The sequence below is a fragment of the Mastigoproctus giganteus genome, chromosome 10, assembly GCF_048544385.1.
Source record: "Mastigoproctus giganteus isolate SK-2022 chromosome 10, ASM4854438v1, whole genome shotgun sequence".
NCBI classification, from domain to species: Eukaryota; Metazoa; Arthropoda; class Arachnida; order Uropygi; family Thelyphonidae; genus Mastigoproctus; species Mastigoproctus giganteus.
Window position 1 is genome coordinate 24,026,378 of NC_143584.1, and position 16,790 is coordinate 24,043,167.

Below are 16,790 nucleotides of genomic sequence, written 5' to 3' on the forward strand. Positions count from 1 at the left end.
TGAAATACAAAAAAAAAAATCGATTTCAGACCTTTTGGTGGTTTACAGAGTTTAAAGGCTGCTCATCTTTCAAAGATAATTTTCACTTTGACTACCCTTCAACATCATAAACAAATAATTCAGTCACTTATGTTCTTAATCCAATCAGAAATGATCAGTGTTTATCATTGTATACAGTTACTAGTGAATTTGGTATTTATTTGAGATGTATCAGTCAATTTTAACACAGAATTTCAGAATGTGACAAGCCAAGTTTGTGCCTTGCATTCTCACTGATGATTACAGAGGGATTCAAGTTCTTGCATGGCAGGATCTTTGTTGGTGTGTTGATGTTGAACCATACTTTTGTCTTCCATCATTACCAGTGATGAATGGTAGGTGTATACTGTGACCTGGAAACAAAGGCTCACTCTTCTCTCAATGGAAGCTCAGTAGAGGGAGGGAAAAAAGACAATCTCGATATGAAGGTCATGCTTATCATGTTTTTTGACTCTTAGAACATTTTTCGTTATGAATTTGTCCCATCTAGTAAAACAGTAAACCAGGAATACTACAAAATGTTTCTATGAAAGGTGTATAGTGCTGTTCACAGAAAACAGCCAGAAAAGTGGACTTCAGGGAATTATTGCTTGCATCATGATGTAAACCTGTCATTACACTGGCAAAAAATTAGAAGCCTTTATTCAGTATGTGGTAGGGCATCTTTTGTCCAAATTACGAGCCTGTATACATTGTGACATGGATTTCACCTTTTTTTGCCTTAAGGGGACTAGCACCAGATTAGTATTAGCCATATAGTGCAACAAAGCCACAGACCTTTGCTCTACTGGCCAAAGAAAATAAAAGAAAAGAAAAAAGTAGATACAAATTAGTGATTCCCTCCTCTTGTAAGTAACTGTCTAGTTAACCTTTGCTTCAAACTGTCAGCTTCAACTATTTGAGAAGGAAACTTGTTCCAGTAATCAACAACTCACTGGCTAAAAGATTTGGCCATTCTTCATCAGGATATTTGTCAGCTATTGTATTGTGGTTTGTAGGGAACTGCAAAGCCAGACTGCCCCTTCCTTCTCAGACATTCTCAATTGGATTCAGATCTAGAGAATTAGGCAGCCAGGGTAGATGTTGGAAATCTTGGAAATATTCCTTGAACCAGTCAGCTACAACTTTTACATGGTAGATAGTTGTGTTATCTTGAAAGAATTCATTGCAATTTGGGTAAAAAAAATTTCACTGCAGGGTGAAGTTGGTCCAGTATGACAGAAAGATGATATTAATTGTGGTAACACAAACTTCTAGTATGAGCAGACCCAGTCCATACGAATAGAACAAATCCCATGCCATGATACTGCTTCCAGCCACTTCAGTGATGGACACAAGACAGTTTGGATGCAGGGCTTCACTGAGGTTCATGCCATGCTTTCATTCTGCCATTGGTGCCAAAATTGTAAATTGAGACTCATCAGACTACAATCTTTTTCCACTATTCCACAATCCAGTCTCAGCATTAGCAGCATTAGTCCAGTCGAATTTTTCAATTTTTTAGAGAAGTGGCATTCATAGGCACAACTAAAAATCCCAGGCTCTTCAACTCCTGCCATGTGATTTATTTGGAAATGGATCTATCTTTGCTCAAGTTAAATTTTTCAGTCATTCACTGCACACTGGACCTTCTATTCTGACAAACAATTCACTTTAAATTCCTGCAATCTTGTTCTTGGAGTATTGACTTTTTGGCATACTTCTGTTCATCCTCCACTCAATATGTACTTTTGAAATGGTTGCTTTCAGTGTATCAGTACCAGTAGTTTCCTTTATTATGTCATTTGTGGCTCCTGTTGAACATGCTCCAACAGTAACACCTTTCTTAAAATTGGAAGGCTCTCCAGTCTTTCCTGTGATGACCAGATCAACAAAGAAGCCCCAGGAAAGTATAGTATTTGTGATCATACCATGTGACAACTTTCATTTGCATATATCATATGTTTAATTGTCTGTTGACATCATTTGAAAAAGTTTTCTAATTTGACCACTGAGTATAGTATTAATAGTGACAAAGTGATACAAGGAAGCATCAGCAAAAAAAAAATTTTTTTTAAATAAATAAATACACAAAATTGTTGGGTACTGGCCCATTCAAGAATTACTTGTAGTGCATCATGGTATGATCTGATTTTAGCACCCTGTGATTTATCACACTTTTATGTTCAAATGGCATTTTATTTTTATATTCCTATTCTCTTTACAACTAAATAATTTTTATTAATCTGTAATGTCACTACTAATATTTTATGGTTTCTGAATGATTTGAATTGAATTTAATAACTATCCAAATTAATCCAAAGTTAATCCAAAAAATTATAGCTAATGAAATTAAGATTGAGAAAATTAAGGTTTTTTTTTTTTTTTGTCTTTATGTATGTTGACATACTATATGCATCACTAAATCATTCAGATAATCTTGAGTTTATGAAAAAGGACTACTGTGCACAAGACAACATATACATACTATCAAAAAAAATTTTAAATCTAACAGAATTGAGTTTAAAGTAATTTCCTTAACTTTTAGCAAAAGTATTTTCACTTTCCAAATAATCCCAAACCTGTCTGGGTGTTCTCATTTTTGTCAGTAAAACAGGAAGAAAATACTGGTCATGATATTTGGTTCTTATTGTTATATTCATTCGGTCATTTATTCTTATTCCTGCAGAGAAGGAATGAGAACAAAACCTTTTTTGGACTGCATTTTCACTGTACAATCCTTTAGCATTAATAGAGGCATATGATGCAAGAAAGCAAGCTTATTCAGCATCAGCCAAAAAAAAAGAAAAAAAAAAAAAAAAAAAAAAAACAACCACTACTCCCATTTCACCCCTCAATTCGTTCGAAATACCTGTCCAGCTGAGCCTTAAATTTGTTTAGGCTATCAACTTCAACAACAAGCGATGGAAGTCTATTCCACAAACCAACTGCCCGCTGGCTAAAGGCGAATTTCCGCACATCTATCCGACATCCGTCCTTCCTCAATTTGAATTTATGCCCTCTCAGGTGATTATTCTGAGCAAGAGGAAGAATTCCATCGGCATTGAGCATGCTCAAGCCATTCAAAGCCTTGTACACCTCTATCAGATCACCTCGGCGATGCCTAGTCTCCAGGCTCTGTAATTTGCAAAACTTAAGCCTTTCTTCGTAAGAGCAACCCTTTGTTCCATTCACTAATCTTGTTGCCCTTCTCTGTACTCGTTCCAGCAGCTCTACATCCTTCTTGAAATGAGGCCTCCAGACCTGTATACAGTACTCAAGGTGTGGCCTGACCAATGCCTTATACAAGGGAATAATCACATCCCTGTCCCTGCTAGAAAAATTCCTGTATATCATTGACAAGACACCATGAGCTACTCTTGCAGCTCGTCTGCACTGCTCAGAGAACTTCATATCTGCCTGCACAATTACCCCCAGGTCCTTTTCATTCTCTACCACTGTCAGCGTAGTACCACAGAGTTGATACGTTGATCTGGGGTTACTGTTTCCCATATGTAGTACTTTACATTTGTCAATGTTAAACTTCATTTGCCACCTCTCAGCCCATCTGCTCAACCTTTCCAGATCCTGTTGCAGCAGCATAGTATCAGTAGTGTCCTTAACAACCCTGCCAACCTTTGTATCGTCTGCAAACTTGGACATTAAGCCTGATACACCATCGTCAATATCATTTATAAATACAGAAAACAACAATGGACCCAACACTGAACCCTGAGGAACTCCACTAATAACATTAGTCCACGTTGAGCAGTGTCCATTGATTACCACTCTCTGTCTTCTGCCACTCAACCATCCCTTTATCCATAGCAGCAATTTGCCTCGAATGCCACACTTCTCCAATTTGTGCAGCAGTCTTCCATGTGCAACAGTATCAAAAGCCTTTCTAAGATCCAAATATATAATATCAAAGTTATTCCCTGCATCCAGTTCTTTTGTGACTACATCATAGTATCCAATCAAATTGGTCAGACAAGACCTGCCCTTAACAAACCCATGCTGTGTCTGAGCTATAACTGAATACCAGATGATCCTGCAGTGCTTCTTTAACCAGTGCCTCCATTAATTTTCCTGGAACCGAAGTTAAACTAACAGGTCTATAATTACTTGTGTCAGCCTTTGATCCTCCTTTGTGAATTGGGGTTACATTTGCACATCTCCAGTCCATGGGTACCTCCCCTGAGTCCAAAGAAGCTCTCATAATTAGGCTAGGGGTTTGCTTACTTCCTTTGCTGCCTCCTTTAATATAACTGGATAGATCCCATCCACCCCGGGTGCCTTTTTTATGTTTATCCTCAACAATTTCTCCTCCACTTTCCTCTCAGTTATTAGAAAATCATCTAGCTCACTGCCAATGTTTACTTCACCTACGACATTCCCCTTCCTGAATAACTCCTCATGTGTGAATGTAGATGCAAAATACTCGTTTAGATTGTTAGCCACCTGAGCTGGATCCTCAACTGTTGAACCATCAACATCCAGTGGACCAATCTGATTCATCCCTTTCCTTCTTGAGTTTAAATAGGTAAAGAACTCTTTTCTGTTTTTCTTTGCATCCTTTGCCAAGGATTTCTCATAATCTGCCTTTGCCTGCCTAATCTCCTTTGTGACTTGGTTACAGACCAACTTATATCTATCATAGGCTTCCACGTCACCCATTAATTTGTATGTATCCCATGCATTTTTCTTCTCTGCCATATGTCTCATTAGTTCATCTGACAACCATTTAGGCCTGAACCTTGAACAATATTTCTTGGTTGGTATGTAAAGCCTGGTAGCTTCCAAGATTAGTTCCTTGAATGCTTCCCATTTTGAATTTGCTGTTGGTAACATCATCAGTTGGTCCCACTGTATAGAATTTAAATACTGTCTCAGACCAGCATAGTCTCCTTTACGAAAGCAAAAACCCTTCCCTTTACCTCTGATGGTAGTTACCTCCTTGAGTAAATCCCACTTCAGCACACTGTGATCACTGCCACCCAGTGGTTCATTTATCTGCAGATTCCTAATGCACGAAGAATCACTACTGATAATCAGATCAAGAGTATTACTCCCTCTAGTTGCCTCCCAAACATGCTGATGTAGAAAACAATCATCCAATAAATCCACAAAAGCCTTGCTAGTGTGTGAGTGACCAACCCACAAATTCCAGTCAATATCTGGGAAATTAAAATCCCCCATTATAAGACTCTCTGATTTACTGGCCCACTCTATTTCCCTGTACAGTATCTTATTATACTCATCAGAGTCATTAGGCCTATAGCACACTCCTACTCTCAATTTTGATTTACCTATGCTTATGTCACACCAAACTGACTCAACACTGCACTGTCCAGCGATGTCAACTGGCTTCACTTCCTTGGATTTTATGTGTTTTTTAACTAATAGCATAACCCCTCCTCCCTTCCTATCCTGTCTATCCTTTCTGTAGACGTTGTACTCCCCAAATTCCAGTTCTGCATTCCTTATATCTGTGTGACACCACGTCTCTGATATCCCAACAATATCTGCCTTTGATGTTTTGAGTAATACCTCAAATTCATCAAATTTATTTACTAAACTCCTAGCATTAGTGTACACGCAAGTATACATGCACCTGTTTCTATTCTTAGCTACCCTAACACAACGCATGTGTTTACTTGTACCGCAATGACTTCCAGCAGTCTCTGAAATATTCTGCATCTTGTTTTTCAGGCTTCTGCTCATTCCAATAGAAGCAGTGCAAGAATCTCTTTCACCTCTGCCCGTGGCTACTGTTAATCCATTAGTCTTTGTCTCCCCCCAAGCTAGCAGTTTTCCGACCCACCTAACACTGCCTCGATAGCATCAGCAAATATTCTTGCACCCTTTCTATTTAAGTGTATCCCATCCCTGTAGAAGCAATCTCTCCTGTTAACAAGTACAGTCCAGGCTGAAAAAAATTCTACCCCTTCAGCCTTGCACAATCTTTCCAGGGCCGAATTGATCGACAAGGCTCTCATCATATACTCCCTCCTATCGTGTCTGGGCAGAATTGCAGACACTTTCAAATTCAACCCTACTTCACGGCTTTTTTTCAACAGTGACCTGTACTTGTTAAGTAATTCCGCTGGTCTCCTACTCTTAATATCATTAGTGCCAACGTGTACAACTATATCACCTTTTGTGCCCTTAAAAGATGATATCTGCTCTACAACGTCATCAACCTTTGCCCCTGGCAGACATACCCTGGTCCTGTTCCACCTATCCTTTTTACAAAGCATGTTCCCCGTTTCCCTGACAATTGAGTCACCAACAACTACTAGTTCCTGTTGGACCAGCGCATTCTGCCTTGGGGGCTGCCTCTGTGTTGCAAGATGACCAAGTCCAAGCTCTGGTGTTGATGTGGGCAGCTGAGAGCTTGATGGGCCCCTCAATTTATTTCCTTCGAGGGCATCCACCCTGTCCTTCAAGGTCTCATATAGGCCCATAACAACGCCGAGTTGTCGCCTAATTTCCTTGCACTCCTTGCATCGTGCACACACAAAGACATCCCCCATGGCAGTATCATGTCCCGTACCCGATTGCTCCGCAAACATCAAGCAAACAGTGCATCTTAAAAGGCCGTGATTCAGGGGGCAACCGCCCCCCTCAGTTCTCCCCTGAGTCACAGCACTCCCATTAGCTTGAGCCTTTTGCTTTGCTGCTCTGGTCAGAGTCATGATTTCGATTTAAATGTCAATAAAATTACAATTTCAGAACAAAATTAAAACCTTAAACTTGTATCTTAACACAGTTATACGCTATATTTATTTTTCGGTATCGAGTGTTATCTACGAGTTCCCTTTATATAACTTCCGTATCAAGTATGTATTAATTATTTGCTACGTTTGTACTCTAAGTCGTTATATATATATAGTTAAAAGTACAATTTAATTGACAATGAAGTTTAACAATATTAATAGATGTACTGATTAATTGACAATATTATATTATGCACTATACTATACAAAGCTAATGCTATCGAATTCCGGATATGCTGTATCGCGCTTCAGTAACGAGTGTTATCTACGAAATCCCTTTATATAACTTCTGTATCAAGTTATGTATTAATTATTTATATTTACTAATTATTTATGTTCCGTAACCTAAGTGGTTATATGTATAGTTAAAATTACAATTTAATTACCAATGAAGTTCGACAAGATTAATAGATTTTACTGATTAATTTTCACGTAGCAATGGCGGCCGTTTATGAACGGTAAACACGTGGATTTGATACCCTTTCCGATACTAAGTAATACCTACAAAATCTCTATCTAAGTTATTTTAACTTTAAGTACCGTAAATAGGAATATAAAGCTACTCTAGAAATAAGTTAATATGTCAATTTAAACTAATAAAGCAGAAAATAAACCAGAAAAAACTTCTCTATTCCAAGAACGGCAGAAAGGCACGTCCGCACAGGAAATCCTCGACCTCAGTCCCTTTAGTGAAAGGTATAGCCCAAATTATATACTGACATCACTGAAGTTTATGAAACTCACCTTTTGAGAATTTGGCCCCAAGATGACAGAGTCCAAGCAGACAGATATAGGAATATTAAATATAACTCCTAGACTCTCTCCAGAAGAGAATAATAAGATTAATTAATGATTCCTCACTTACAGTTCTCCACTCCTATCACATAGAAGTTCATTTCTGCTGCATGCCTGTTGTGTAGATATTTTCATGGGCATAGTTCTTCTGAATTAGCATCTCTAATTTTATCTTTTTCTTTCAGACCAGGCTGAACCAACAACCATTCAACAACATTTCAACTGCTAACTTACTGAACTAACTGTTCTATAGTTCAGTAAGTTTGTTTATCCCTTCTACTTCTGTTCTTTGCAACAACTTTCCTTCATATGTATTTCCTAAAAATTACATTCTGCAGAAATTCAATTCCAGCTCAGTAAGTGTCTTCTATCTTCTCAACCCTACACAGTACTAAAGCACTAGAGGTTCTTATACCGTTCATGTTTGGGTTCATCATTAAAAAAAATAAAAATAAATCAAGTATAGATGGAATGAATACAAGTGGAAGTGCTTGGATATGGACAACAAAAAAAAAAAAAAAAAAAGACTTAATTATACAACTGAATATGATCTGTCATTATATGGAAGAAAACTAGAAGGTGGTAGAGCTGAGATAGGAATATAAAAGTAGGAAAGAACTAAATATCATTAGTGATGTAATACACCGATGAGCCAAAACATTATGACCACCTATCTAATATGATGTTGGTCCTCCACGTGCAGCCAAAACAGCTTGTATCCAGTGAGGTATGGATGCTACAAGATTTCTAAATGTGTCTTGTGGTATTTGGTACCAACACGTAACCAGCAGATCCTTTAACTCCTGTAAGATCTGTGGTTGAGACGCCACAGATTGAAGTTGCAGTTCCAACACAAACCACAAATGCTCGATGAGATTGATGTCTGGGAAATTTGGAGGCCAGGGAAATACCAGGAAGTCTTCCTCACGTTCCGCAAACCAGTCTCAAACAATCCGGGCGGTGTGGCATGGCGCATTATCCTGCTGAAAGACGGCACCACCAGAGGGGAAGACTGTTGCCATGAAAGGGTGTATCTGGTCAGCAATGATGTTTAGAGTGCCCAGCACATGATGACTGGACCCAGGGTATCCCAGCAGAACATCACCCAAAGCATGACACTGCTGCCACTGGCTTGTTTTCGTCCCACGGTGCATCCAGGTGCCAATACTTCCCTAGGTAAATGTCGCACACATACCCAGCCGTCTACATGGTGCAACAGGAAATCTGATTCATCGAACCAGACAACCTTCTTCCAATCACTCAAGGTCCAGTTTCGATGCTTGTGTGCCCATTGTAGGTGCTGTCACCGGCGAACTGTGGTTAGCATGGACACTTGGAACAGCCTGCGGCTATGCAGCCCCATTTTCAGCAGGGTTTGATGTATTGTGTGTTGTGACACATTACTCCCATCACCAGCATTCCAATTACCGGCAAGTTGTGCCACAGTTGCCCTTCTGTTGCCATGTACCATCTGGGAGAGCCTTCGCTCACCTCGAGCATTAATGAGCTGTCCAACACCTTGCCTAGGTACTAACCGCGGCAGACCATGAGCATCTCACCAGCTGTGCCATTTCGGATATGCTCTGACCCAGTCATCTGACCATTACAATTTGGCCTTTGTCAAACTCACTTAAGTCCGCTGCCTTTCCCATCTGAAGAACAAGAGTAACACTGATTAACGGAGCTCAGTATCAGGTGTTTTTTATACCATGTCCTGAACTGCACACGTGCCGTAGTTCACCTGCAGTTGCTTTGATTTGCATACCGACTCGCTGGTCATAATGTTTTGGCTCATCAGTGTATATACAGTTATGTATATATTACATAATGGGATGGGACTACCTGCCTCTGCTATGATAAGGGGATAAGCTTAGCTAAAACTTTTAAAAAACACACACACAATGATCAAAATAAATTTTGATCATTGCTGCATTTTTTTTTTTTTTTTTTTTTTTTTTTTTTGTGACACCTTAGTGTTAATACTTTTAAGTTCAGCTAAACTTTCATTGTTGGTGTATAAACATTTGGCATTTTTTCAATTTATTAGATGCCTATAACGGAAAGGTTTATTAACAGGAATTTTTTTCTCTTGTGGTTGCTGTTTCTTGCATGCAAATGATTGGTGTTTGGTAAAATTTTGCTTGTAGGTATAGAGTGGCTCTCATGATATTCCAAAATAAGCTTGTCTGCATTATCTGGTTATGTTGCTTTTCAATTTCTTTAAATAAATAATTTATATACTGAATATTTAATGAAACAAGAGAATGCTATATTGATAAGCTTAGCTAAATAGCAGCTTACGCATTGTAAAATGTTTGGATGTTTGGGGGTGGGTTGACCTTGTCTGCTATCCATTTAATGCCTAGTTCTGTCATTTCTTTTGGCAGCTAAAAATTTATCAAATAGTGCTCATCATAAAATTATGATAATTATCATGATTTTGTTCCTGCATGTAAAGATGCCCTTTCTAGACCATAAAAAGTTTATTGGATTTCTTCCCTAACTTTTTAATATACATAATAAAAAGTACTTGTAGTATGTAAGGTTACTGTTTTAATGAAAATTTTAAACTAATTGCTTTTTCAATTTCATTGTAGTAAAGATGAGGTTGATGAGATCATACCCCGTCCTATATGTACTTGTGGTGCACATGTTGCTTGTAGTCGTACACGTCTTGGCATGTTAAATGATCCAGTGAGAAATAAAAAGTACCTGGAGGCTTTAAAAAAGGTAATGAAATTTCTGAGTCATGCTGAAACTGCTACATTTAATATATAATTGATTATGCTTATTATTGATTCTCTTTGAGCATGGTTTGAAAAATGTCACATTGTCATGAAGAATAAACTTTGTGCTATCATACTTGCTATTTTTACAGTGTGTACACTGGTTCCAATGCTTCTGCAACTTCTGGAAGCATTCCTGATAGGCTTCTTTAGCAATTGCCAATAGTTCTTGTGTTGCATTCAGAATAATTTCTTCAATCATTGCAAATCTGTGACTTTTCAAGTTAACTTTAAGCTTGGGAGGGAAAAAAAATCAAAAGAGCTAAATCTAGTAGGCATTGCAGATACGGGAGGGGGACCAAAGTGACATAGTTCTTTGCAAGAAATTATAGAATGGACAGCAAGAAGTGTGCAGGAGCATGCTGGAAGCACCAATTCCCTGATGTGGCGATGTGGCCTTACTTTTTGGCCAATTTCTCTGAACAGCATTGCTCAACTACCATAGAACTGTTTCATAATATGGGACGAATTCATCATGAACAAAGCCCTCTGAATTACAAAATACGATAAGCATTTAATAGAAATTGTTGTGCTTTTTTTTTTTTTTTAGGACTTGAGAAGAAACTTTTCCATTGAGAGAACTGGGCCTTTGTTTTTGGATCATAACCATGTACAATTATACATAATAACCCATGATTCATTGCCAATAATGATAGAAGAAACAAAGTATGGGTTATCAGCAACACACTGATGACAATTCTGACATGTGAGAGCTTGCTAGTCTGCAATCAGCAGTGAGGATGCAGGCACAGACTTGGCTGAAACACTTTGCATTCCTAAATCATGTGTTAAAATTGGTTGCATGTCCCATTTGCTAAATTGTTGTTTCTTAAAATACCAATTTCACTAGCAACTTAATGAATAATGAAATGTCAGTCAGCTGTTTAACTATATGTTAAGTTGATCAGATCTATTCACTCCTGATCATATTATGAACACACAAGTGATTGAGTCATTGGTTTTTGAAATTGAACAGTGGCCAGAGCAAGGATCTTCTCTGATGGACAATTCACCCTCTCTAAACTTTGCAAACCACTGAAAAGTTTTTGAACAACTTATCTTTTCCAAAAGCTGTTTTTAACATAATATGAGAACAGATTCTAGCCATATATATCTACTCAAGAAGGATGTCCCACCTCAATGCACTCATTGTGCTTTACCACTTACTGTCAAGCATATACTCTTAGATTGTAAGCAGTATTCCTATTTCCGAAGGAATAGTTTCCCTTCACTCTCACAACTGAAAGAGCCTCTATCACTTGCCCATATTATTGGAAACAATGCAAATTTAAATGAACTATTTACCTTTCTTAAGCAGATACAAATATATGATTTTCTATGATTAAAAACTGGAACGAAATTTTATATAAAAATATGTCATAGGAACAGGCACATCTTGGCCCTAGTTGCCCTTGTACCCAAAAATACCGATACCAATACCAATCCACAATAACTTTTTTATATTGATTAAATGATTGCATTATAGTCTATTCTCAAACATTACCACAACAAAGCTAAAAGATTTTTAACATTTAAATGAGAATTGTGAATATTCTTTACATGTTAACAGTATCAAACTTTACAGATTTCTCTTGATTAAATAAATCAAAATGGACATATTTTGGTCCCTTGAACTTCAAATTAAACAGGTTTACTGTATTAATAACTAATTTAAATAGTGGACACTGCTTGCAAGAAATTGAGCATGTGTTATAATTTCTGTTTATGTACACAGTATTTTTTGCATTGCAAAACCAATCTCAATTGCGTTTTTTAGAGGTACTGTGTTGAAAAGACAGTATGCTTTTCAACACTGATGACAGAATACACAGTGGGTACTACTGACTTTACCACAAGGGATGCATGTATTTGTCAACAAAAGCAGATTCTGCTTTACTTAGCAGAATAATATCTGCTACAAAAAGCACCAGTTCATATCAAGGTTGCATATTAGAAATAAAAAATATAATAATAATAAAATAATATCCCTTGGCTACTATGTGCATATTGTAATAAATAACAACTTTGTAAAAGAATCTTTAATGCATTTCTCTCTCAAACTTTTGACCATCTATAATAGGAATTTAGTATCTTTTACATATCAGCAATTAATTACTGTTATGATTTATTTAAATTAGGTTATCAGTCCTGATTCTGTTTGCCTTTGTTTGGGAGATGGAAACTTTTTATCTTTATTAGCTGCAAAATTGGGAATCAAAGAGGTAATTTTTATTTTTCTATAAACTTTTAACTTGAAAAACAGAGTATTGTATAATCTTGATTATCTGGGTTGTTTTTTTTTTTTTTTTTTTTTCTCTCTGGATTTACTTAATTTTCAAGTGGAAAAACATGAAAATTTGGGTCACAAAAGTGACTAGTCGCCTCTGTTGACTAGTCACTTTTGTGACCACTGCTGCAAGCTGTTAGTATAGCAACTTGTCTCTGTGATAGGTGGCAAAGAAAATCAACGTAATATATGTACCTCCAAGAATCATATAAATCAATACACAGTTTTGAAATTACAGGAAAAAAATTTAATCTAAATATGGAATATTATAGACATGGCAGATCATGAGGATGTCACTACACTGCTTTTGTTGAAATTTTTAAAAGCTTGGAAAGGGCAAAAATGTAGAAAATAAGAATGTAATTAACCATAAATACAAATACAAAAATTAAACTTAAAAATTTTTAGCTGTGCAGTGAAGTGTTATATATACATTGTTTCAGAACAAATGTTCTTCATTTTTTTTTTTTTTTTTCTAAAGACATCTTTCCACATTTGGTATTGTCATCTAATATGGCTGCTTTCATGAATAGGCTATTAATAAATTCTTGGTGCGTGAGTAGACTATTGGAAGTGTCCATAAGTGACTACAGAAGATAAAAGGGAATGTTGCTGTAGACCTATGTTATCCACTGGGCCAAGTGCATTACAAAAGGTTAACGCACTCCAACCAAATACTGGTGAAGCATTGGGTTTATGCAAAGGACAAGATTGTGCCATGCATGCTTACAGCCTTCTCTTATGAGATGGTGCAAGGAATTTGAGCACGATTGTGACTATATAGAAAAGTAAGCATGTTCCTAGACAATATATGTATACAGTATAAAAGTAATAAAACTATAAAATGTAACATTAAAAATATCATGAGACATTACTTTTGTAGTGATTATCATATTTATATTACAAGTTTTCCTGCATGTTTATCCTTTAATAAACATAAGGATATTTAACAGTGGAATAACTATTAAAATGGTGTTGAACTGGTATTGAAATGATAAAGAGATAACATAACTACCTCTAGATCTACAAAACAAACACGCATGCAAGACAACTTCTTATATGTACTAGATATTTAACAGTAGAATAACTATAAAAATGATGTTTAACTAGTATTGAAATGATGAAGAGATAACATAACTACCTCTAGATGTACAAAACACACACACATGCGCATGCGCACTGTGTGCGCACTTTTGTGCATGCAAGGCAACTTCTTATATGTATTAGGTCTTGTCTTGTTACAGTCTCGTGCCATCTGTGCTGACATCTGATAATTTTATAGAGTAAGATTACTACTGTATTCGTAATTTAAAATTAATTACTTTAATTTAAAGTAACAGAAAAATTATACTGATTTCATAACCTTAAAATATTTAAGAAATCATGTAACAAAAAAATATTTTTAATTAAAAAAGTATTTTTTTTTTAAACTGTGTATTGCATTAGATGTAGCATGTACCTTAAATTTATTCAAACTACCCATTTCCAACTTCCACAACACCGAATGAAAATTTGTTCCAACAGTCAACTACCTGCTGGTTGAAAATAAATTTCCTCACATTTAACATCCTTCCTCAGTTTAAATTTATATGCCTCATGTATTGTCTGAGCAAGAGTAAGGATGCCATCAGCTTACTCAATCCATTCAAAGCCTTAAACACCTCAGTCCCTTGCAGGTGGTGCCTTGTTTCCAAATGTCACAGTTTGCGACATTTGGAAATTTTGTTTGTTCTCTTTACTAATGTCATTGCCGTTCTCTACATCCATTCCATCTGATCCACATCCTTCCTAAAATAAGGCTTCCAGACCTCTGTGTAGTACTTAAGGTATGGCCTAAACAACTTCTTATACAATGAGATAATCACCTGCTTATCTCTGCTGGCAAAATAAGTGTTCATTGACAAAACCCATGGGCTGTCCTAGCAACTCATCTGTTTGGAGAACTTCATGTCTGACTGCACAATTATTCCCAGGTCTTCTTCTCTTCTTTTTCTACTACACTGCATATGGTATCACACAGTTGGTAAGATATCCTGGCTGTACTTAGCCAATCTTAGAAGTAAGGTTTCCCTCTGAGTGAGCCAATCACAGGTGGTAGGGTTTTGCTACAGTGTGCAAATTGGTATGTGAGTGCACGCTTTTACAGACATAATATAGTGACACAATATTACATAACACGATATTCCGTGAAACCAAACACATTTTAATGTGAAATTCGTTTAAATTTTTTTATGATCTTTATCTATTTAATATTGCATTAGTACATCAAGTTGGTGATAAATTATTTTCTTTGTGAAGTACCAGGAGAAGAAAACTCCAAATAATAGACCTTATGAAGATTAGAGAAGCAACTACAGATAGGACTTAACTGAAAGTTTGCTAAATGCAGTTTATATCTCCATTTTAATTATGTACAGGTAGACCTTGATTTACGCCTGGGTTAGGTTCATGGGGGGACAGGCACAAATGGAACCCTTCGTATAATGGAGTTAATGGGAAATCAGAGGGTTAGGTTCCGGACACCAAAAATTTTACCTACCCTTGTAATACTGAGGTATTTAAAATTCATAAATAAACTTTTTTAATTAAAAAAAGTGTTTTATTTTTAACCTACATAAATACAGTTACATATATTAAATCAAAAATAAATTACAAAACATTTTGACAGTGAAAAACCAACTAAAAACCATCTTCTGTTGAAGGCGCTGGTTGAGGAGGTTGCCATTTTTGAAGAAAGAAGCAAGTGTTGATTGCCCGGATTTCTTCCTCCTTTCTTGGCGCCTCCGTAGCCAGGTTGGAAGGAGCAGCAGTGCGTAGCACACGCTTCTTGATTAGACTGGGGTTCGAGCCCATCACCACCAAATACGGAGGATGCGGAAAGGTCAGGGAATGACCACTGCATATCCTGGAGCAATATGGCCTTAGTTGCTAATGCTCCTAAAAACCAAATAACAACAACAACTCCTTTCTTTAAGAATTTCAAAATAATGGGTCTGGGTTGATATGACACCCCTTTTAACTGTGGCACTCCTCTCCCAATCGTGATCAATGTCACAGAGCTCATTAATGAGGGACTCTACACTTGCAAGAATCGGTTTTAGATCACTGGTCTTCATAATTTTTAGAGAAGGAACTTCTTTTTCTTCCTCCTGCTGTTAGCTAAGTTCTGCAGCTTCAAGGTGTTCATTTGAAAGAGTCTCTGCATGACTTTTGAAGAGCTCAGTTACATCTTCAACTGTAAATTCTAACTCTGCTTCGTGTGCCAGCCTCCTGATGTTTTCGACAACATTCTGTTGTGGCTCGAATCCTCTGAAGTTATGCATTAAATCTGAGAGAGGTTTACGCCACACTCCATTTAGACAATCGACAGTCACTTCTTGCCAGGCTGTATTAACGTGATTGATGCCCTTTAAGACATCAAACGACCGTCAATATTCTCTGATGCAAATGTTGGACTCGTCTAAAGCTTTTACCATTTCGGTAAATGTTTGCCATAGGTAATAAGCTTTAAAGGTGGCTATTACTCTCTGATCGAAACTTTTTGTTTTTTTATATTTGCGAAACTTTTTTTTTTTTTTTTATATGAAAACCCCAAACACAGAGAGGTATTAGAACAGATAGAACTTAGTACCGTGCTTGGGTTGGAGGTTGAGAAGATGAAAGAAGATATTTATTGACATTAGACTTGAACTTCTGTAGACTGTAATTTTCAGAAAATACATATGGAGGAAAATTGTTCCAGAACACAGCAGTTGAATGAATAAACGAGGAAGATGAAAAGTTGGTTCTGTGAGTTTGAAGTTGGATAGTAAATGGATGTCGGCTGTTGGCGCCACATGTTTGGACTGTTTTGAAAGAGAGAGAGGGGGGGGAATGGAAATTATAGAAACCATTCAGAAGAACAGTGCCCATGGAAGTATCTGTAGAAAAGGCATGCAGCAGAAACAGCACATCTATGAGACAGAGAGTGGAGAGACTCTGTTAGGGATGAGTCATTGATTAACCTAACTGCCCTCTTTGGAATAGAATCTAGAAGCCTGAGAGAGGTTTAGGGGGCACCACACCAGATGTGGGAACAATGTTCCATGGCAGGGCAGATTTGTGATTTGTACAGAATGAACAGCT

At 37.0% G+C, this 16,790-nt stretch overlaps 1 protein-coding gene across 2 annotated transcripts in view; it reads left to right on the forward strand.

Moving 5' to 3' along the window:
- The window catches only part of Art7 (arginine methyltransferase 7), a 99,154-nt gene that overhangs the window by 64,427 nt on the left and 17,937 nt on the right, over positions 1-16,790 (forward strand). For both annotated transcript variants that reach the window (XM_090383852.1, XM_090383851.1), the window contains exons 9-10: positions 10,190-10,322; positions 12,517-12,600. In XM_090383852.1, coding sequence (XP_090239978.1) covers positions 10,190-10,322; positions 12,517-12,600 — 217 coding nt within the window. The remainder of the gene's footprint in view (positions 1-10,189; positions 10,323-12,516; positions 12,601-16,790) is intronic.